Here is a 22,562-nt window from a genome sequence, read left to right as displayed (position 1 = left end):
TCTTTCTGCTCATATTCACAAAGGGATTGTATTTGTATGCTGCAGCGCCTGTCATGAATTTAAACAGGATAAGATGAAGGGAATTGCCTTACATGAGACATAAACCGGGGACTTTGTAGAAACACAAGGCAGTATTAAAAGGGGTGCATCCTGGAAAGCCCAACCAAATGTTTGTTTAAAAGTATCTGGAGTGCCCACCAACCTACAGACTGTGAAATAAGACAACCCAGCCAGTTTTGTGTGAAAGAGAAAGGCACTGAAATGCAGCATTTAAAAAAAATGATGTGTTTTTTGAACATTTTCTAGGAGAAGCACAAAATACTACTATGCAACGCTCTTCCCTGATGGGGTTGCGTAGGGCTGGAGCTCGAGCTGAGGCGGGGTACACCCTGGACAGGACACCAGTCTAGCGTAGGGCACATAGAGACGGACAACCATTTTACCTATGGGCAATTCAGAGTCACCTGCATGTATTTGGACTGTGGGAGGAAACCGGAGAACCCGGAGACACAGGGAGAACGTGCAAACTCCACACAGAAGGGCCCCATTACGGATTCAAACCAGGAAACCCTCATCTTGCTGTGAGGCGACAGTGCTAACCACCACACCACCGTGCCACCCCCCGTTAAGAAAGTATATTTATTAAGAATAATAGAATAGAATAATAATAACCAGCTCGAGATGAATTTATGGATTAGCTTGTTGGTTTCTACGCGTAAATCATTGTTGTGTCTGCTGAAAATGTGAAATGCAACTTTTAGACCAGACTCATTTACCCCCCAAAAAAGCTCAAAGCTTTCATGATCTGAATTTAGAGAGAAGATAAAAATAAAAAACTCCTGACATTTGCTCATATGAGAATGTCACAGATGGCTATTTGCTAGATAAGAGGAAAATGTGATGGAACTTAAAACCGTTCAATTAAGCTCATGTTTTTTGATCACTGTTACAACGTTAGCGGCTTTTAGCTCGATGAGGAATAAGAAAGCGTCAAATACAATCTTGAGCTCAGGGCGGATAATAGGGCTGTGATTGCGATCTGTAACATAACAGCGACTTATTGGGCGCTTGTTCCTCTGACTCACAGACGGTCTAGACTTTTAAATACGGCACTGATTACCTCCTCGATATAGAAGCTGAGTTTCTTCCTCATTGTATGAAATTACTTTTCTTATCAATTTCATTCAAACTCATGCATCTTGGCTGTTAATGATCCTCCTTTGTAATTTCATAATGTCTTAATGTCTCTTTATAAAACAAAGCATCTGAGGCCGAGGATGAGGGGTTTTTTCCACAGAAAACACATGTTGACGGCACGGATCCTGAAAAAAAAAAAATGGCGAAGAACCGCAAACTCAAGGGACGCTCTGAAGATCCCGGTGGATTGTGGAGTCACCGAGATCCCCCTATTATTAGACCTCTCTAATATTAGTGCCTGCATCTGTGCTGAAACAAAGGGGAATTAGAAGCTTAACATCACCCCTGAGAGGAATTAAGTGCTGATGCATAATTATGATGAATATTCATAAGAATGTATGGGAAACAATGAAGTGCATCCTGTGATATTACCTTTGTTTTTGTGTGTGGATTTCAATCCTCCAAACAAGGACAAACTGCAGAACAAGAAACCAGGTGTGATACCTTATATGAAGGGTAAAAAATGGCTTTTTAAAAATACGTTAACTTCACTCATCAGTGACCTATTTCCTGTTCCAACTTTTGTTCTTGCATTTACGCACAAGTGGGTTGCCTGTCTCTATACAGTGATTGCCCCAAATACGATGCACAATGCAGCATAAACCTCTTAAAGATGTTTACCACGTCGGGTCTGTAAGTCGTCAGCTTGTTAACCTCGTCCAGTCTTGGGGCCTTGATGGAGAACCTAATAAACCTAAAGTGCTTTATTCATAAAAGATGCTAACGTGATGTTTTCAATTTCCTTCAGGACAAAGAACTCTGCACCACAGAAGTGATGTCCTAGAGACCGTTGTCCTTGTCAACCCTTCAGAAGACACCATCGTAGCAGAGGTAAATGTCAACGTATTCTGAGCGACGGGACGCTACTGGTTGCATGTACTTACATATCAATGGTGTGGCATATTTGATAAAAGGGTACCTTGAAGTACGTCTCTTTGACTGACACATTTACCCGTTAATTCCTTACAAGGCTGGTCATTATTGTTTTTATCTATAGCTCAACCGATACTTGATTTTTGCAACCGACATCAATATTTGGGGTGACTGTGGCTCAGTGGAAGAGTGGGTTGCAGAGTGGGTCGTCTTCCGTTCCATTCTTTTATTTTTTTTCAGAATGAATTGCCACATTTTCTCAACCTTGACACAATTAAAGTGCATCTTTTGCCAGTGACTCTCTCTCTGTCTTGGAATCTCTGTCTCTCCTTTAACTGTCCTCTTCCCTCTCCCTCTTTCTGTGTCCCAGATCCAGTCTTTAGTCACAGACTCAGCCGGACACAAGCTTCTGGTCTTGAGCGGTCAGAGCTCAGATCACGGTGGCCTTCTTCTTCAAACTGGGGTTTTCACCTACCAGACCTTTTTGCGTGTCTTTGCTGATCCTGGGGTGAGTCAAATCTACTGTCCTCTAACAATCTCATGAAAAATGGGTGCTGTACATTCATGAATGGCTTTGACTTTTAAAATAGTTGAATATGAAAGGATAGACACATGCAGTGATACATTATTAGCATTTTTATTGTTCCTGTGGGCAAAAACAACCGGATTTGGACAGAAATACACAAAGGAGAGTATTCAGTCCCCAACTTTCTCAACTTCCAATGAAATGTATCTTTGTTTGGTTCTTGAAAACATTTTTAACACATACAATACTTGACATAAAGGTCTGCAAGTTGAATATTTTATTCATTTTTATGTATTTCTTGCATATCTTACCAACGTAAGTCTCCCACATGTATGCATCCATCACTGACTGGTGTGTCCTGGTGTGTCCCTCCTGCAGGTCAGTGAATTACTGGGCACAACAGCCCCCAAGCAGCAGGCTACACTTACTGTGTCCTGCCGCGGGGAGGTGGGCTGGAGCTCCCTGGGACAGCAGCAGACCCTGCGGGAGTTTCTGGAATACAAACTAAACCCTGAGTCTGTCCTTCCCAAGATGGAGGGCGTCACCGAGTTCACAGAGTACGTCTCTGAGACGGTCGACGTCCCTTCGTCTTTTGACCTCCTGGAGCCACCCACGTCCGGAGGCTTCCTGAAACTGTCCAAGCCGTGTTGCTACATCTTTCCCGGCGGACGAGGAGACTCTGCTCTCTTTGCTGTGAACGGCTTCAACATCTTGGTGGATGGCGGCTCTGAACGCAAGTCGTGCTTCTGGAAGCTGGTTCGTCACTTGGACCGCATTGACTCAATTCTGCTCACACACATCGGCGCTGACAATCTCCCCGGTATCAACGGGCTGCTTCAGAGGAAGATAGCAGAACAGGATGAGGAGCAGTCCCAAGGCTCCATCAACTACAGCGACTGGATGAAGAACCTGATCTCTCCTGAACTCGGGGTGGTATTCTTCAACGTGCCGGAGAAGCTGCGTATGTCCGAATCTAATCTTAAAGTGAAACGCAGCATCGAAGAAGCCTCCCTGACTTTGCAGTACCTTAACAAACTAGGAATCAAACCAGAGCCTCTCTGTCGAGTGGTGAGCAACACCATTGAGCCAATTACTCTGTTCCACAAGATGGGAGTGGGCAGGTTAGACATGTATATTCTCAACCCTGTCAAAGATAGCAAAGAGATGCAGTTTTTAATGCAGAAGTGGGCTGGCAACAGCAAGGCCAAAACTGGTATTGTGCTGCCCAACGGGAAAGAAGGAGAAATATCTGTGCCCTACCTGACATCAGTTACAGCCTTAGTCGTCTGGCTTCCTGCCAACCCTGCAGAAAAAATTATCAGAGTGCTGTTCCCCGGGAATGCACCACAAAACAAGATCCTGGAGGGGCTGGAAAAATTAAAGCACCTTGACTTCTTGCGCTATCCTGTAGCCACACAAAAGGACATTGCCTCCGGAGCTCCTCCCTCTGTTATAAAACAAACCAAGCTAAAACAAAGAACAGACAGCAAAGAGAGTCTCAAGTCGTCCCCGAAGACTACCGCAAAGGCCTCAAAGAAAGACACTGAAGGACAAGATGATACGTCAGCCGCCACAGAGGCAAAGAGTGACTCTGTCAAGGAAAATATATCGGAGAAAAAAGAGGAGAAAAAGCCTACTAAAACTATCAAATCTAAAAGTGATGTGCCAGAAAAGAAAAAACTCCTCAAAGAAAAATCCTTAAAAAAGCACTCGAAGGAAAGGGTGTCAAAAATGGACGAGAAAAAGGACAAGGAGAAGAAAGAGATCAAGAAAGTAAAGAAAGATGATTCGGCTAAAAAGGATGAAAAGAAAGATGTTAAGTCCAAAGAGGACAAAAAAAAGGACGCATCCAAACCAGAGCTGAGAAAAATTACAAAGCCTGACCTGAAACCGTTTACACCAGAAGTCAGAAAGACATTACACAAAGCTAAAGCGTCAAGTAAAGCAAAGACTGGAAAAGTCAAAGCAGCAAAGGCTTCACCTGCTGAGCCGAAGCCCGAGGAGCCAAAACAGGAAACTATTCAACCTGAACCAATAGTGAACGGAGGGGTTGAGGGCACGTCTGTGTCTTCGACCCCTGAAGACCTCACCAAGGATTTTGAAGCTATGAAAAAAGCTGAAGTTGTGGCTGTGTCGGCGGAGCCTCCAGACAGTTGTGAGCCGACAGCACAAAGCCTTTCCCAAGACAAGCAGGAAGCACAAGAAACTGTACCTGACGTTCCAGCCGGCGCAAAGTCTCCAGAAAAGGAGGCGTCGGAAGCAAAAGCTGAAGTTAAAGACGAGAGACAGAGAGAAATGGAAGAGGCTCAGAAGTTTGAGGACGAAGGAGCGGCCACTCAGGATGAGGAAGATGAAGAGGAGGAAGAAGAGGCCCCCGCTGCTGAAAAGAAAACAATAGAGGAGGAGGAGGAGGAAGATATGGGAATAGGTGAAGAGGAAGACGAAGCAAAATGGAAGGACGATGGGCTTGACAGGAAACATGAATTAGAAGAAATGGAGAAATCAGAAAACCTGTCAGCTAAGGTTTTGACAAAAGAGGAGCTACAAATGGAGGAAGAGGAGGAAGAGGAGGAGGAAGCAGTGGAGAAAGCTGAACTGGAGGAGGTAGAAGATTTGGATGCAATAGCAGATGAAGAGATCAAACCTGAAGATGCAGCTGAAGAAGAAATAATCACTGAAAGAAAAAATACTGAAATTCTGACTACAGCTGAAGAAGAAGAGGAGGAGGAGGAGGGCTACCTGTCACACGTAGGAGGGGCCACAGCTCCGATAACCTCAGTCGTTCAAGGAGCCGCTGCAGCCGAACCCATCTCCTACATCCAAGACGAGACCATCCCCGGCTACTCTGAGACGGAGCAGACCATCTCTGACGAGGAGATCCACGAGGAGGCGGAGGAGAGGATACCGCACCTTCAGTACGACGTCGGTAACTACGACATCTCCGTTCCAGATCAGACAGAGTCCTTTGTAAACATCCACGGCATGAGGGAGATACAAGCCGCGGCTATGTCCGAGAAAAGTTTAATCCCAGGTGTGCAGGAGCAGGTATCAGCGTTCACCAACATCATCACTGCTCCTCTGGCTGAAGAGGAGCATGTGTCTTCTGCAACGTCCATCACAGAGTACGACAAAGTGTCCTCCTTCCCGACTTCTATCGCCGAAGACCAATCTGTGGCATCAGTCGCAGCACCTCCGGCTGAGGAACCGCCCAAAAGCCCCGTTACCCTCCCAACCCTGCCTGACACCAGCCAAGGCAAAGAGCAGCCCCTTTCTGCGGGAACTCTTTCACCACCTTCTTTAGAAGAAGACAAACAATCCAAGTCTCCGTCAGATGACTTACAGCTTCCTGTTACGGAAGTGAAGACAGCAGCTCAAGCTCCTGAAGCTCAGGCTGAAGAGGAGGAAGAAGAAGAAGAAGAGGAGGAAGAAGACCAAACTCCTAATGTTGACATTTCACTTGAAAAACTTCAAGAGGGCTACGCTTCCTCCCAATTATTAAAGAGTAAGGAGGCAGATATCGAAAAGCCTGCTGTCTCAGTGTCTCCAGTTTCTATACAAGACACCAAACCAGTCCACCTACCAGTTGAAGAGGAAAATATAGATGCTGTTCCAGCTAAAGATATTTCATCCGTTGTGCCGACTAGACCTTTCGGATCAGACTCAGTGACTTCAGAGAGTGAAGACCGCTGCTTCAGCCCGGATGATATCACTGTGAAAATGGCCTCCCCTCCACAGTCCGGACCAGCGAGTGCAGCTCACTCTCCTCTTCGTCAGTCACCAGTGGAAGACAAGATGAAGGTCTTTCCCGATTTGGAGCTGGAAAAGCAAGAGGAGCTCCTCCATGTCGTCACAGCAGCTGAAGACAAAACTAAAAAGACAGACGACGTGGAACCACAAAAAGATGTTGACAAACAGAAAGCTGATCAGAAGGAATCAGAAGTTTCAACATCTTTAGACGAATCATTTGAGGAGGACATAAAAGAGGTTGCAGTGATGAAGGAGTCCGTAAAAGACGCTTCACCAGTGACAAAAGATGAAGGCAAACTGCCGGAAACGATCCCTGTTGTTGCTGCGTCTTTAACAGAAGTTCAGCCGTCTGGACAGCGTGATGAAGAGGTTGACAAAAAGCTTAAAGAGAAAGAACCTAAAGCGCCTGTCACAGGTCAATTCACAGAGAGGGAGAGTCATTTCTTGGATGATGATGATGATAATGATGATAACAAGAAAGACGATGATGATGATCATGAAGATAAATCTGCAGTAAAAACCTTTAAAGCGGAACAGGAGAAAGAAAAGGAGGACGCCGCCGATGTCATACAAATCAAGGATGAGCTAAAACAGAAATCTGTCATCCAGGAAGATGTTTGCGCAGTTATGTCCATTCAGCAGGAAAAAGCGGCAGTAAAGGTTGATACCTCTGATATTAAACCCATCAAAGAAGAGCAAATTGCAAAGGAGGTTTTCACTGTTGATAGAGCCATTAAAGAGGAACAGAAAGAGCCAGAAAGAGACCACCGTCCTGATGTCAAAACTACTAAAGAAGAAACGATGGAAGCTGTTGCTTCTCAGGTCAAACTCATCAAAGAGGAGCAGCAGCAGAAAGATGATGATTTTGACCTCAAAACCAAAGGTGAGGTTAAAGAAACTGAGCTTAAAAAGGATGATGTGCCTGATAGTGAGATTTTGAAAGAGGAAGAGAAGAAAGAGACAGAAAAGGGTGATCTTTCTGATAATAGCTCAATAAAGACCGAATCGAAAGAGATTGAAAAGGTCCAAACCCCAGATATCAAACCTGTTAAAGATGAGATGGAGAAAGAAGTAAAGAAGGATGACATGCCCATTATTGAGCCTGCTATGGATGAGAAGAAAAAGGAGACGGAAACATCAGATATCAAAGTGATTGAGGAAAAGAAAGATATGGAAAAGTTAGATGCTTCTGCCTCTAAGCCCTTTACAGATGAGCAGAGGGAAAAGGACAAAGACATGGGTGACATCACTGTTGATGTAACCATGAAAGAAGAAAATGGGCAAGAGATTTGTAAAGATGTTATTTCACCCGTCAGCCTAACCACAGTGGAGGAAAAGGATGCAACGGTGAGCAAAGATATAATTCCTGCTGCCAAGCAAACCGCAGAGCAAGAAGTAGAGAAAGAGACGAGTAAAGATGATAGTTCTGACACCAAACTTTCCAAGGAGCTCGACAAAGATGTGACAACAAGCAAAGATGACTCCGACATCTTTAAACCCACAACAGAAGAAGACAAGAAGCAAGACACGAGTAAAGGCGATACTACTGATGTAAAGCTTACCAAGGCAGAAGAAAAGGATCAACTGCAAAGTAAGGAAGATACTTCTGCTGTTAAACCAACACTTGGAGAAGAAAAGGAACAAGAGGAAAGTAAAGACGATACTGCTGCCATAAAATGTACCAAGATGGAGGAGGAGCATTCAAAAGTATGTAAAGATGATCAATTATCTGCTGCGTTAACCAAGGTAGAAGCAAAAGAGACCCTCAAGGACGCTGTCAAACCAGTCACAGAGGACGAAAAGGGGCAAGAAACGGATAAAGATAAAGATGCCACTTCTGCTGTCAAACCAGTCAAGATGGAGGAAAAGGATGTAATGACGAGCGAAGATATTTCCACTGTCAAAACATCCAAGGACGAATTTGCTGCTAAACCCGCCATGCAAGACGAAAAGGAGAAAGAAATCAAATCAACGATAGAAGAAAAAACAGAGAAAGCAGCAGATGAGGAAATTGTCACTGCGGAAGAGGTGTCAGTTCAAGATCATAGCGTTGCTATCAAACCCATCAAAGAAGAAAAAGATACAGTGATCATTAAGGATACAATCTCTGCTATCAAATCTACCAAGGAGGAGGAAAGCAAAGACACTGCTGGTGTAAAATCCCCTGCAGATGAGGAGACGAAAGTCGAGTTGAAAGATGTTACATCTGATGTTGAATCCAAGGAGGAGGCCAAAGAAATCCAAGAGGATGAGATTCATAAGGAAATTATAGTCAAAGAGGATGAAATGGAAAAAGGAAAGAGTTCTGATTTTGTATCTGTGAAGGAGCAGAAGGATGATACTTCTGTCAAAACTACAAAGGATGACAAAGAGGAAGAACAAAGTGACATTTCTGACAAACAGGAGGTTAAAGAGCAGGAGAAGGCTGATATCTCTGACCACAAACCCATTTTGGAGGAAAGTAAAGATAAAGAAACTGAAAAAGATGACACAAAAAAGGAGAAAGAAACAGATTCCAGTGTGGAGGGATCCAAGGACGCAAAAGAGAAAGAGTTATCTAAAGTTGAAACCATCCCAGTGGAAGTTAAACAGGAGACAGAGAAGGAGATGCACAATCCAACATTCAGTGCCAAAGATGAGAAAAAAGAGAAAGATGATTTTCCTTTTGAGTCTGAATCTAAGAAGGATGATAAAAAACAGGTAGATCTTACCGTGTCTCAGACCTTGCAAGACGAGATAACTGAAAAGGATGATATTTGTGACGTTAGTGATAAACATATACATGAGGAAGCCTCTGGTCAGCTTGCTGGAGCTACATCGACAGAGATGCAGCAAGACACTTATGTAACTACATCAAGTGAACACCTGAAACCCGTGATAGATGACATTTGTGTATCTCCCAGTCACATCCAAGAGGAGAAAAAAGAGCAAGATGTAGAAACAAAGGTCACTACTCATCAAGAAGAGAAGATGGAGAAAGAAAAAGACGACACACATGTTGCAGAACTGAGCAAGGAACAGAAAATGGAAAAGGAACAAGAGAAAGAATACACCTATGAGACTGACAAAGATGATAAGACAAAACCGGACGAGGATGAAAAATTGATGACAAAAAAGGATGCTACCGACACAAAGTCACATCAGATAACTGAGAAAGACTCCTCTGATGCAGACCACGCTAAAGAGGAGAAATGGGAGAGGGAGGAGTTACAGGAGAAAGATCTGGACAAACCCAAACAACCTGCACAGACAGTATTAGCAGAAACAGCAATGGCATCCAAGTCAGATTTCAAACCTGCATTTGTGGTTCACTCCTCCGACGAAGACAGGGAGGAAGAAGAGGAGGAGGACATTTGCATGGGAGGAGCAGGCTCCAGACCTTTGTCAGTGGAGCCGAGAAAATCAGAACATGACATCTCATCTGCGGGTCTGCCCTCCTCACAAACACAGCAGACAAGTGACCAAACTAAAGCGCCAGTATCAGTGCAGCCCACAATGATCATACCAACACTTACGATGCAGGAGCCTTCTATTGATGAAGACCCTAAAGAGTTTGGCAAAGAGGAACCTAGACTTTCACTTGAAGCAGGCAAAGATGTTGTGAAAACAGAAACCACAGCTGCACCACTTGCCAAGCCGGAGCCCTTTGATTTGGTCACATCAAAGGAGGAGACGACCTCTCTTACGAAACAAGAAAAGGCTTCTGATATCCCGGCAGCTAAAGCAGAACCAGCGTCAGACTCAACTGAGAAAAAGGCCGCGTTGTCGACAGTATCTAGCACTGACAGTCAACCCAGGAGCTCTACTCTCTCGAGCACTGAGAGCCAATCGAGTGTGGAGGAACCACCTCAACAAGAGAAACAAACACCGTCACCGACCAGCTCAGGGGTCAGTGCAGCTGGAAAGGCAAAGCTAGATGATAAACCAGGAAAGGAAGCAGAGAGGGAGATGGAAGGAGAGCGAGAGGTGGCTTCTCCAGGACTATCGCAGCCTTGTTCATATTTTATGTTGGATTCGGAGGATGCCGGCCGCGCTGAAGTTGTAAAATCAGACGCTGCAAAAACAACCTCAGAGAAGGAAGCGGTCAGTGGAAGCCTCAGCGATGAAAAGCAAACCTTTGTTGCGTCCAAGTACGATCCGTATGAAAAGCCAATTCCAAAGGATCATGACTTGGACTCTAGAGAAGAAAGTGAGGTTTCTTTAGATTTCGATCACGCCTCTGATATGGGTATAGATGATAACAGAAGAACGAGCCAGACAGAGGTTGGAGGAGCCATGTTCCTCCTGGATGATCAGTACAAAGAAGAGCCTCTGTCCTTTAGTAGAGTCGACTACAGCCCAGTTTCCCTCACAGAGAGTGAAAGAAGCAGCCACCACAGTCAAAGTGCCTCACCTAGATATGAAGACAGAGAGAAAGGCCAAGAGGAAGAGAGTGAGAGAGAAGAAAGACCAGATACACCTTATGTTGACAAGAGCTTTTCATCCGCAGACGTGCATGATAACAAAATGTCCCAGGCCGCTGAGTCTTTCTCTTTCAGTCCCAAAGAGGATAAACCTGAGAAATCAGAGAAAGAGAAAGAGGATACGAAGGAAGGTGCTGCAGCAGCAGCTTTTCAAACGACAGGAGAAAGTGGTACGTTTTCTACTAGTGCTGCTGTTCAATCAGCAGGCGTAAGACAGGAAACACCCTCTCCCTCATGGAGCCAATCAGAACTCGGTACCCAAGTTTGCGCTCCTCCCGTAGCTTTTGGAGAATTCACAGAAAAGAGAGAAACTGAAAAGGAGAAAGAGAAATCTGCCGAGACACTCAAAGAGAAACTGGAGTCCTCTGCTCACGACAGAGAGGGATCTCCATCTGGTCGGCATTCACCTGCAGAAAAAGACATTTTACCTCAAGCTTCACCTTTAGAGAAAGAAGAAACTCCAAGTGATTCAAGGACTGCATCTGCTGCCACATTTTCAGGACACGAAATAGACGATAATGTTTTGGCATCTGACAATAGTCAACTTAGCGGCTCTGCCTCTTGTAAATCCATGTTAGACTTCCCTGGTGGAAAAGAGAGCCTGATAGACAAAAGGTTACTCGTAGAAGGGGAAGATTTCACTGTTGATGATGATGAAGATGAGGATGAGGATGAGGAAGATGAGGAGTTAAGTGATGTAGATATGGAAAAAGGTGCAAGAGAGCTATCTGAAAAAGAAATGTGCAGACGTAGCTCTGGTGATAGTGCTCCTTTAGCAGAGGTAGAGGACTCAAATAAAAAGTCTCAGCTGCCTGAATCAAGCGTCCTTAAACTGGAAACAGTCTGTAAACCAACCTCTGATGAGGCCTCGGCTTCAGACAAGCAGGACGTGAGTAAAAGAACACCATCTCCTGAAACAAAACCACTCAAAGAAGATGATGCAACAACATCCAAACTTCCTGAAACAAGAAGTGAAGATGTAGGTAAAACTACTCCGTCACCAGAACCAAGTGCTCCCAGAATGGACGAAGGCAGTTTCTCTACATCAGACGCTCCAAAACTTCCTGAAACAATAAAAGATGAGGGCACAGACAAAAAGCATTTATCGCCTGAATCAACCACTAAGAGAAGGTTGTCATCGGCAGAGGATTTCACCAAAAAAGATGACGACAAAGTGTCTCTATCGCCAAGCTTTTTGGGAAAGGACACTTTTCATCCAATGTCCACAAGCAGCCTGACAGGCAGCTTTTTGCCACCTGACCTTTCAGAGTCCACAGCCAAGGCTACATCTAGTCCCTCCCCTCCTCTAAGTGCTAGCTACGCCGACATCGGACAGAGTAGATCTGGAGGTTATTCTGAGCATTTTTACAGTGAGGAGAGTCAAGTAGGATTGAAGGAAGAGAGGAAAGAAACACAGTTATTCAAGCCAAGTGATGATAAATATTACAGCCAAAGAGACGTCCAAGAAGAAAGTCTAGATGAGAGGCAGACCCTAGATATCACCACAAAACATGAGGAAACCGCCTCATCGCCTTGCACATACACCACCTTAACATACTCTACTTCAACATACTCTTCCACGTCGTACAGTTATTCGTCGTCAGCCTCAACGTCTGCCCCTTTGGGCCAAAAGTCTGGAGATGAAGGCAAAACCTTCACGATGTCGAGCTCTGCAGTACCTCTAGCTAAAGAAGAGCCGTCGTTCAAGACTAAAAGCTCCTGCTACGGAGGGTTTCAGAGAGATGAGTACATGGAGGTGACGACGAAACCTGCAACACAAGTGTCTTTACCCAGCCAGTCTGATGAGACCAAACCACCATCTCCAGTCTTGTCTACCACTGCCAAACAGACTGAGGGCCAAAGCATTTCTGCAAAGCCTGAAATGGAAACAGGGTCAAGCACTGATAGTTTTTACATGCTAGAAACTAAGAGTACAACATCCTCTGCAGCCCCGTCTTTACAAAGCACCGAACCAGTAATGGTGCCAGAGAGTTTTTCCACATCAGAAGCTTGCTTTCATGTCTCTCCCCTCCAAAGGGCTGACTCCTCTGACAAGGTTTCCCTGGAGTCATCAGAAGACGAGGAGCCTGTTACACTTGAAATGGAGGACAGCACCCTACCATGTCGTATTGAATGTCAAAAAATCAAAGTAGCTGAGCAAAGTGAGACTTTTTCATCATTATCTGAGTCCCATGTGGTAGAAAGTACCACACAGTCCACAGAGACGAAGACAGTCACCGTCACCTCTATGACTGTTGTGTCCAAACTTGACGTGGTGATGGAAACAACTCAGCAGATAGCCTCACTTACTTCACTCAGTTATAGTGGAGCTAGCAAAACCACATGTGCCACAACAGACGTGTCCAAAACAGAGGAGGAGAAAGAGAAAAGGGAGAAAACACCGGAGGTAAAAGAGCAAACGAGTGAGGCCACGGAAAAGAAACTTGAGGAAAAGACATGTAAAGACAGTACAGAGGAGAAGAAGACAACAGCTGATCCACAGATGTGTGAGAAAGCAGAAGATGGTAAGAAAGGAGAGGCAGAAAGAGTTGAGGAGAAAAGCTTGTTGGAGACGCCACCAGAGAGATTAGAGATGAGGAGAAGGAGCAGTATATCGGATTGGGAGCTACTACAGAAGCCTGACGACTGCCCAAGTGCCCCTCCTCCAGGTTATGGCGATGATGATGAGGAAGAGGAGGAAGAGGAAGCAATGGAAGCAATGGAGTGGATGACCGGTGTCCACAGTACCTCTACGTCCTCCTCAAAAGAAACATCTAGCAAAGGAGCCGAAAGGGCCGATCGTCCCTCTGACTTGGACACCGGAGCCACTTCCTCCCCCTCTGCCTCCCATCCAGGCTACTCCTCCTGCGAATACAAACATCGCAAAGGAGATCTCTCTCCATCGTTCATCAACCCGAGCCCTCATCACCTCTCCAGTGACGAGGGCGAGGAGGGCGAGGGCGGCCGCAGTGACCACTCCCAGGAAGGGGACGAGGACGATCAGGAGCAACACTCTGTGAAAAGAAGGTCGCACAAGCAGAGGCGCCCCCACACTCAGAGTTACCAGGGAGACGCTGGAAAGGGGCCCTACCAGCCGCCCGGCGGCATGTCGTCTGGTTTGGCTGTGACGTTAGCCGGAGGAGAGGAAACACCTCCGACATCAGCGAGCGAGTCGTTGCCTTCGCAGTCTGATTCTGACGTTCCCCCAGAAACGGAAGAGTGTCCGTCCATAACAGCAGAAGGAAACCTGGACTCGGATGAAGACGCTGAACATCTGCCAGTGGACAAATTATCTGGAGCTGGGGGTGGTCACCATCCCCCATCGCCAAGGTCAGCTCAGAAGACTCATGACCCCCCACCTACCCCGATGAAGGACCCTCATCCCCACCCTCCGCACCGAGACGTGTGCATGGTAGATCCAGAGGCTCTACTCAACGACCACGCAGAAAAACTTACTAAAAAGGAGCACAAGACCACCAAGGGCCTCAGAAAGGGCAAACCCAAGTCGGCCTCCCCAGCTCGTAAGGGGGAAGTCAGGAAGAGATCCTCTACTCCAGTTAAGCAGACTTCCAAGGACTCCGCCTCACCTCGATCAGCCTCCCTCAGGAGGAAGGACACAGACCGAAGCTCCAGGCTGATCAAGATGTCTGAGACCCAAGGCTCCAGGAGCGAGATCCTCAACCCGGGAAAAGGCCTGGTTAATGGTGTCAAGAGCAGTTCAGGTGTGTTAGCATCTTCACATACTGCAACATTAACATGAATTTACCCCCAAAATGAGTCCTGGTTCGATTTAAACTAAAATCTTTTTTAAGATACTGATAAAAATAACTGATATTGGATACTTTTCTAAATAAATAGTTAGAAGCAGCTGCATTAGTAGACCCAAAGATCCAATTGAATTTGAGCCATTAGCCACATTTACACACATTAGAAATCACCTGTCCGAACAGGTGCTTGAAATTTTAATGTTGTTTTTTCAAGGTTTGAAAAGTGCTTGAATTTTGGATCAAGTGCTTGAAAATGCTTGAAATTGTATCTGCAATTCTTTCACGTCTCTCACATCAAGTAGAAATAGAATAAGTCAGCGCCTGAAATGAAAAACATGAACTAATAATTTTTAGTACTGTATGTATGTATTCGTAGAACAGCTGTAAGGTGCTGGAAAAGCTTGGTAAAAGGACCTTGAAAGTGCTTGAATTTGACCAAGGAAAAGGTGTAAAAGCCCTGAATCATAATGCAATCTAAACAACTACATACTGTTTTTGAATTCACTCCAATTATATAAATGAGATTAAGCTCTTTATTGAAATACACCTATTTATATTAAAGTGTTAAACTCACATCAGGAGTACGTGCTTTTTGGTTGATTTTACGCCAATGTCACTTGTTGACCGGTTAATTTCTTTCTCTCGTTCTTTCTTTCTTTCTATAGTATAACTTGAAAAGGAAGTAGGAGCACATTATAGTGATGGATGTGCAGTACAGACATTATTCTGTACAGGTCCAATGATACATTACGGTTGAAATATTTTAATTGATTTGTATAAATAAATAAGTGAACAGAATCTAATTTGTTCTGTTGAGAATAGAAAGTTTACTACTGCAGTGCAAGTGATATTTTCACCTCCAAAACTGTTTTATATATATATATCTGCTCACCTCTAGGTAACAACACCCAGAAAACTAGCTCAGCTGTCCCCCCTGGACCCCCCGTCTATGTGGACCTGGCCTACGTGCCCAACCACTGCAGTGCCAAGAACGTGGACCAGGAATTCTTCAAAAGAGTGCGAGCTTCGTACTATGTGGTGAGCGGGAACGACCCAGGCAGCGGAGAGCCCAGCCGTGGAGTCCTGGATGCCCTGCTGGAGGGCAAAGCTCAGTGGGGCTCCAATTTACAGGTATTCACCTTCATCAGTGTTTTTTCGTTTCTCAGATTATCTGCATTGCAAGGTGAGCCCACAGTGTTTGTCGTAAAAAGACAGAAAAAGTCATAATATAGTTTGTCCTGAAAAGTGAAAGTAAACTTTGCAGGTAGGTGTAATAAAGTAGAAGTATGAGCGCTATAGATAGCCACAGCTGTGCACAGCAATCATGTGTAATGACAGCTTTTCTGCTGCACTGATGCGAGGAAATTGTCTTGTTTTTTTTGCTGTTCTTCTCATTGACAGGTCTAAAGAGTGATGGAGCGGGCGTAACTAGCTTGCACTTCTTCATCCATTCTCCCTGTGAGAGTAGAAATTTCCAAAAATGTCAAACCTTTCTTTTAAGGCAATTCTTACCTTTGTGGCATTTTTACACTTTTCTTTTGTAGTCTTAAAATGCCCGTAATAAGCGTTTGGCACTAAAATGTAACATAAATCCACCAGGTGTTGAAACTTATATTCAGTTTTCATGTATTTCTGATAAAACTCTAACCAATCATTTTATTCTGTCCGAATAAAATGATTTGCCAAACTTCTTGCCTGTCATCTGTCGCTCCGTCTCACTTGCGCTGCTCATGCTGCGCTCGAGTGCCATAGGAAGTCCGAAGTTTCCGAAATCCAACTGTGCAAAGTGCACTGAAATGTGGAAAGTGGAACCCCTTACTTGCAAATTTTAGGTAGGTCAGTATTCCCCGAATTCGCTAGTAGGAGGTTCCACTTTGACAGGCATTCCAGTGCACTTGGAGCTAGTTGTAGGTCCGAAACTTCGGACTTCCCATTGCACTCGAACACAGCTTTTCTCTCAGCGCACGTGTCGGGGGAGCGTCGAAGGTCAGGCAGGGGGAAGAGGGTGGGACTTTGGAGGCAATCACTCTGAGACATGCAGGAACGGTAAGAAATGCTATAATCCTTGAATTTAGCTCCTAACGATCTCCCCTCTGATTTTATTTCCTTGTGTCCCCCACAGGTGACTCTAATCCCAACCCACGACACAGAGGTGACCCGGGACTGGTACCAGCAGACCCACGAGAGGCAGCAGGACCTGAACATCATGGTTCTGGCATCCAGCAGCACCGTAGTCATGCAGGACGAGTCCTTCCCTGCCTGCAAGATCGAGTTCTGAGCTTCACACGCCCCCCTGTGCCCACCCCTCCCATCCCCCCCTCCCATCCTCCCCCTCCCTGTCATCTGTTCACACTGGAGGTAAAGAGGGAACAGCTCTCTCTGCTTCTTCAAAGCTTCCTGCTCTCACGGTACCATTCTCAAATGCATTTGCTGCAGCTAGAAACACTAGATTCTGTTAGATGAAATCAAAGTCAAAACTCTGGGGTTACGCTCTCTGTGACAGTGGGGTTATCATGCAAATATCGACATACCTTTGTGTTTGTTTGCTTCCGTGGGTTTACCGTCTGCCCTAACCCATACCTCTTGTATTAGCACTTACAATCGTGGTAGAGAATTCAAAAACATTTTCATGATCGCGCTTTCTTTGCCTTGTCTCTCACAGACGTATGGACATCATTATCCCACATAATGCCACAGTTAAACTATAGATTGGTACGGTGTAGTAAACTGTTCGGCTCAAATCGCAACTCGGACATTTAAGACTCCTAAGTGGCTGATTTCTCACCCAAAGGTCCAAAAACAAGTGCCAAAACACTGTTAAAACAGAAGTTGATATTAGTTAACTTCTCCAAAATGACTGCTAAATGAATCAGTGATCAATAATTTAAGTTTAGATCGTACGCACAGTGTTTTTTTTTTAGAAAAGCAGAACGTTTTCTCAGTTTACTTTTCCGTCATCATTCGCGGTTCCGATCACGCTACAGTAGCTTTTGGATTAACTCAAGAATGACACAAATTGATGTTATAAAAAAGGCAAAAAAAAAAAAAAAAAGTGTCATTTGTCGTGAAGTCTTAGGAGGTGCCTGAAGTTGACTGTTTTGAAATCGTTCTTCTCGGCTTTCACGGCTTCGCTGGTGCATGATGCTTGCGTTTTAGCTCGGACTCTTTCAGAACCGCACAGGGTTAATGCGGTATAGTGTAGATAGCTGCTACACCGTTTGGCTGTCTATGCTCGAGTGAATTCAAAAGCGCCAGCCAGGCAGAAGGACGTTGTTTGTACACTAATCATATCTCTGCTGGGTGTAACGCCTCCTCTTTAAGTCGTTATCACGCTCTTTGTTGGTCGTATGTGCTCCAGTATACATATAGGGTAAATGTTTCTATATCAATACAGAGGTTATGTTAAAATAAATTATATATTTTGTGATGATGCAGCAAATTATGAGGCAAATGCAGCGTTTTTTTTTGATCATGCATTTGAGAAGAAGGTTTAATTATCCGTCATTTTTCTCCTTTTCAGCTACATTTTTACCGTCTGTTAATATCACGAAGCTACGGGGAGGAAAAAAACAAAACAAGCAGCGACCTGTGACAAATGTAGCAATGGAGGCTTGTCCCTTCAGAGGGAGCGTTACGCCAGTGCGACCTGCAATATTTATATTTATTATCGGGGGTTGTTTTACAGGAGAAACAAAGCGAGTGTGAACGGTGTTACAGGAGGCTTCTTTCATGTGCCTTTAGCTTGTGGTTTCGGAGAGAGAGGGGGATGTTTTAAGGACATGTCAGCCATTTTTGAAGCAGAGTCAGAAAAACCAGGGTAAAACAAAGAAACCAAGTACACGACTATGACGTAGAGGACCAATCAGTTCATACAGTACACGCACAAACTTTATCCACATGCTAAAATAGTACACTAAATAACTTTGGAGTTCCGCCGTCCAATTCAGGATCAACTCCGCACTCCGAAAAGCCACTTTTCAAACAAATATGAATGTCTTCGAGCAACGTATTGCACCAAATAGGAATGTACTTTTCTGAGCGTTTAGCTGAGTCACAGTTTTGTTTGTAGTTGAAGCACAGAGAGTGAGTGTGGTAGCAGACAATAACTTTTAATTGTATTATAAAACAATGTACATGACGTTCCTCCAGACTGAGGGGCATCTTTACTATGAAGCAACTACCTAATGTTAATCCCAGAGTAATATTTATAGAATGAGCATGAATGCGATGATTATGATTGCACTGGACGCGGATATAAAAGTAGGACCGTCTCATGATGTAGTTTTATGTGTGTGTGTGTGTGTGTGAATATACGACACACACTGAGTAGCTGTTTTTATAAAGCGGCGCGGTTCGTTTCAGACGGCGATGTAGGGAGCGACTTTCCAGCGGGCTCAGTACGAATAGTCTTTCTGCTCGTTGGAGTCGGTCACGTGCTCGCAATGAATTCACCGAGTAATGAGTAGAATACGTTCATTTCTTTATTTTGAGAGCAACAGCTGGTTTAGTTTTCCTCAAATCTGATTATTTTGTGTTCATGTTTTGAAATTTCTGCCAAGATGGCTCATCACACACTTTCGTTTTGTTTTTGTGAGGGCTGATATGACACGGGGGACGGGTCGGACCGGGGTGATGACAAGAGAGGAGGCTTGGATTTCTATTGACGACGGATCGATCGTGAAAACGTTGCCAACTAAAAGCAGGGAGGATCCTCCGCTTGCTGAGTTTTAATGTCACTCAATTCTTTCTCTCAATCTGATCCGAAAATTTGGGACAAACTCCACAGAAGGCTAGAGCGTGTTGTCAGCTGGTGCTAGCCTGGGACCGGTGCCATTTTCTTTATCTGTAAAACTCATAATGCTCACACTTATACCTCATCTTCCAAAGCCTCCTCCGTTGCTCTTCCCTCTACCCGGCGTCCCTCAACATTAAACATGTCCATTATGCACTGTGTAAGCCTTTGATGCATCTCATGCTTGGGAGGATTCATGAGTCAGACGACCTTTTTTGTTGTTGTTGTTGTTTTTATCCCACTGGGGAGAATCTAAGTTTGATGCAGATTGTATATTAAACAGCTGTGCACGCACAAGTACGCAGTCTAGTCTGGAGGCAGATGATTTACTGAAGGGCACTTTAAAGCGTGCACACCAAGGGGACAGAGAAGGTTCGAAATGTCGCCCAAGCAAAAAGCCCCCCCGCTCTCCGACGCTGTCTGAGGCTGATCCAAAAAGCCAGGATACGCGTTTCTGTCTTTGAATAATGTTTTAAGTTGGCACATCCCAAATACCCAGCCTTGAGATCGTCGAGGCTTCAGTCGAACGCTGTGAATCGCTCACTACTGAACTGTATCGAGGTACAGAATGCACTATAGAGGAGATCTATTTTTCTGAATGTAGAGTTGGTACTACCACGCGAATGCTGCTGGATCGAAACAATAGAGAAAAAAAAACAATAAAAATAGAAACAAAACAAAACAAACTCACACCAGCCTGGACAGAAATACACTTTAGGGAGAGCTGAATGAAAGCAACACTGACAAAACGGTCATTTCGAGTACGGTTCTGCTCCAGAGGAGAGGAGTCTGGTTTCAGACGTGACAGAAAGCAACAAAGGTCCCGTCACAAACAAACAAACAAACAAACAAACAATAACAGTAACACAGACATAGTACTAACTGCAGCTGCAACTTTTTCCTTTTCCTGAAAATGACTTGAAACACATGCAGACTCAAAAACCATCGATGGAATTGAACAAAAGCCACGCGTACATGTACGTACCGGGCACAGATTTGTCCACGTTCCTCCGCGGAGAACAAATCTGAGCGCTCTAACAAACGATCCTTCTTGCGGTACCTGTTCATTTTAACTGGTTTTAGTGAAAGTACGATAAAAAGCGGCTAACTAACTACTCCTCGAACCAAGACAACTACACAAAATGCTCGACGAGACACAGAACGGAAAAAAAAAAAGCATCTTTCGGTTAAAATTCATCACCGCGCCGACATCGAAGTGAAGATATCGTTCGATCACAACATGGTGTCATCCGTCCATCTACTCTCTGCATGTGATTTATTTAGTTATAATCCTGAATGTAATTGTTTAACATGGAAATAATAAATGAATAAAAAAAATACAACGCTATTTTAAAGAGGTATATTTGAAAAAAAAAAAAAAAAGCTAATTGTCTTAGCTGGTACTGAAACGACTTACAGTAATATAATACTGGGCTGTGCTTTTATCGTTTGCCCTATGAACATGTTGTTAAGAAGACGCTGTATTGGTAGTTCTGTTTGATTCTCTCTCTCTCTCTTCCTCTCTCTCTCTCTCTCCCTCTCTCTCTCTCTCTCTCTTTTTGCATTGTATTAATCTTAGTTATGTTTTTCTTCCTCAGCGCAATATTCAATATCTCTCTGTCTCTTTAAATCTAACTGGTAAAACTAGAAATACTGCAGATTCATTGTAAAAGGGAAACAGCCTGGTGATCATCAATTAAAGTACATTTAAATCTAAAAGTGTCTCTTTTGTCTCTTTACTTATTTATTTGTCTATAAATCAAGAGTGTGTGTTGGTGCTAGAGAGTAACTACATACTTAAATGAAACAGTTCAAAACAATTTCAGTACAGTAAATCATAAGAAATGTCCCAAAAGGTCGATCGTATAGTATGTCATGAACAGAAAAGGAAAGTCATAGTAAAGTGTGTGATAAAAAGTTTAAAAAGCCATAAAATGCAAAGAAGAGAATGGCAAAATAGTCAAAGTACAGTATGTCCAAAAAAGGTTCAAGTGTAATAAAATGTGAACATATGTCTAAAACAGTTATCACATTGTTTGCTGTAAATGTAAAGAAAAGTTATGGTATAGTCAAAAATAGAAAGATAGTAGCAATGTTTGCTGAAGAAAAAAGGAAAGGAAAGACTTTTCTGTATGTAAAAAACAAGTTAAAAAACATATAAAAAATATGTGAAGATCTGTCCTAATGCAACGTGTCTAAAACAGTTCTAACAGTTTGATGGAAGAGTCAAAAAAATAAAAGTATAATATCCCAGCAGTGATGAAAGCGTGTCCAGCATCCTGCTCTCTCCCACCACCTGCACTGAGTCCACAGGGCAGCATCCCAGGATGGAGCCAACCTCCTCCTGCCTGCAGCTGATATGCTGCTGCTCCAGCAGACCACACCAAAACTCTAGTTCCCTGACCGGGAATCGAACCCGGGCCGCGGCGGTGAGAGCGCCGAATCCTAACCACTAGACCACCAGGGACCCTGTGGTGCGGAATCACGCTGAAAATTTAGACAAAATAGCCACAGTGAAGAATTTCGAGGGTCTAAAAGTGTCAAAATATGTTGAGAAAAAGGTCTAAAAAGGTCAAAGCATAGAAAAGTCAAGAAAATAATTTTTTTGTGTTGAAAAAAACCCAAAACATCATAAAATAGTTTGTTGAAAAACGTTTTTAAAAAGTCACAGTTTGGTGTTACAGAGAAAGAAAATGAAAGTCATGGTGAAGTTTGTCAAAAAAAGTCAAAAAACGTCAAAATATGTTGAAAAAATGTGAAAATCAGTCAAAATGAAGCGAGTCTAAAAACGTTACAGCACAGTCTGCTGAAAAATCAAGTGTCCAAAGAAAGTTAAAATGTTTTGGTTTGCTCTAAAAATTAAAGTTTGTCGAAAAGTTCAAAACGTGTAAAATTCAATATGTTGGAAAAAACTTGAGAATCGGTCAAAATATAACGAGTCTGGACCAGTTTTAGCAGTTTGCTGAAAAAGTCAAGAAAAGTCAGATTTTAGTCAAAAATAGAGAAATAACATCATTGTTTTCTGAAGAAAAGAAAAAGAAAAGTCAAATTTTTGTAAGGTTGAAAAAAAAAAAAGTTTGTCAGAAAACGTCGAATTTTAAATTTGTTGGAAAAAACGTGAAAATCATTTAAAGCACAGTTTGCTGAAGGTCAAGAAAAGTGAAAGAAGTAAAAAAAAAAAAAAAGTCACAGTACGC

General features: G+C 43.7%; 1 protein-coding gene across 1 annotated transcript; it reads left to right on the top strand.

The window, feature by feature from the left end:
- Positions 1-1,950: 1,950 nt before the first annotated feature.
- map1ab (microtubule-associated protein 1Ab) lies at positions 1,951-20,963 on the top strand. The gene is made up of 5 exons (XM_083916640.1): positions 1,951-2,028; positions 2,441-2,578; positions 2,975-14,528; positions 15,472-15,704; positions 16,696-20,963. Exons 3-5 carry the CDS (start codon positions 3,128-3,130, stop codon positions 16,849-16,851), a joined length of 11,790 nt encoding a protein of 3,929 aa, XP_083772766.1. The 5' UTR covers positions 1,951-2,028; positions 2,441-2,578; positions 2,975-3,127; the 3' UTR covers positions 16,852-20,963.
- The last annotated feature ends 1,599 nt before the right edge of the window (positions 20,964-22,562 follow it).

This window comes from Echiichthys vipera (assembly GCF_963691815.1).
Source record: "Echiichthys vipera genome assembly, chromosome: 7".
Classification (NCBI taxonomy): Eukaryota; Metazoa; Chordata; class Actinopteri; order Perciformes; family Trachinidae; genus Echiichthys; species Echiichthys vipera.
Note: the sequence above shows the minus strand (reverse complement) of the source record. Positions and strands in the feature narration are given on the sequence as shown.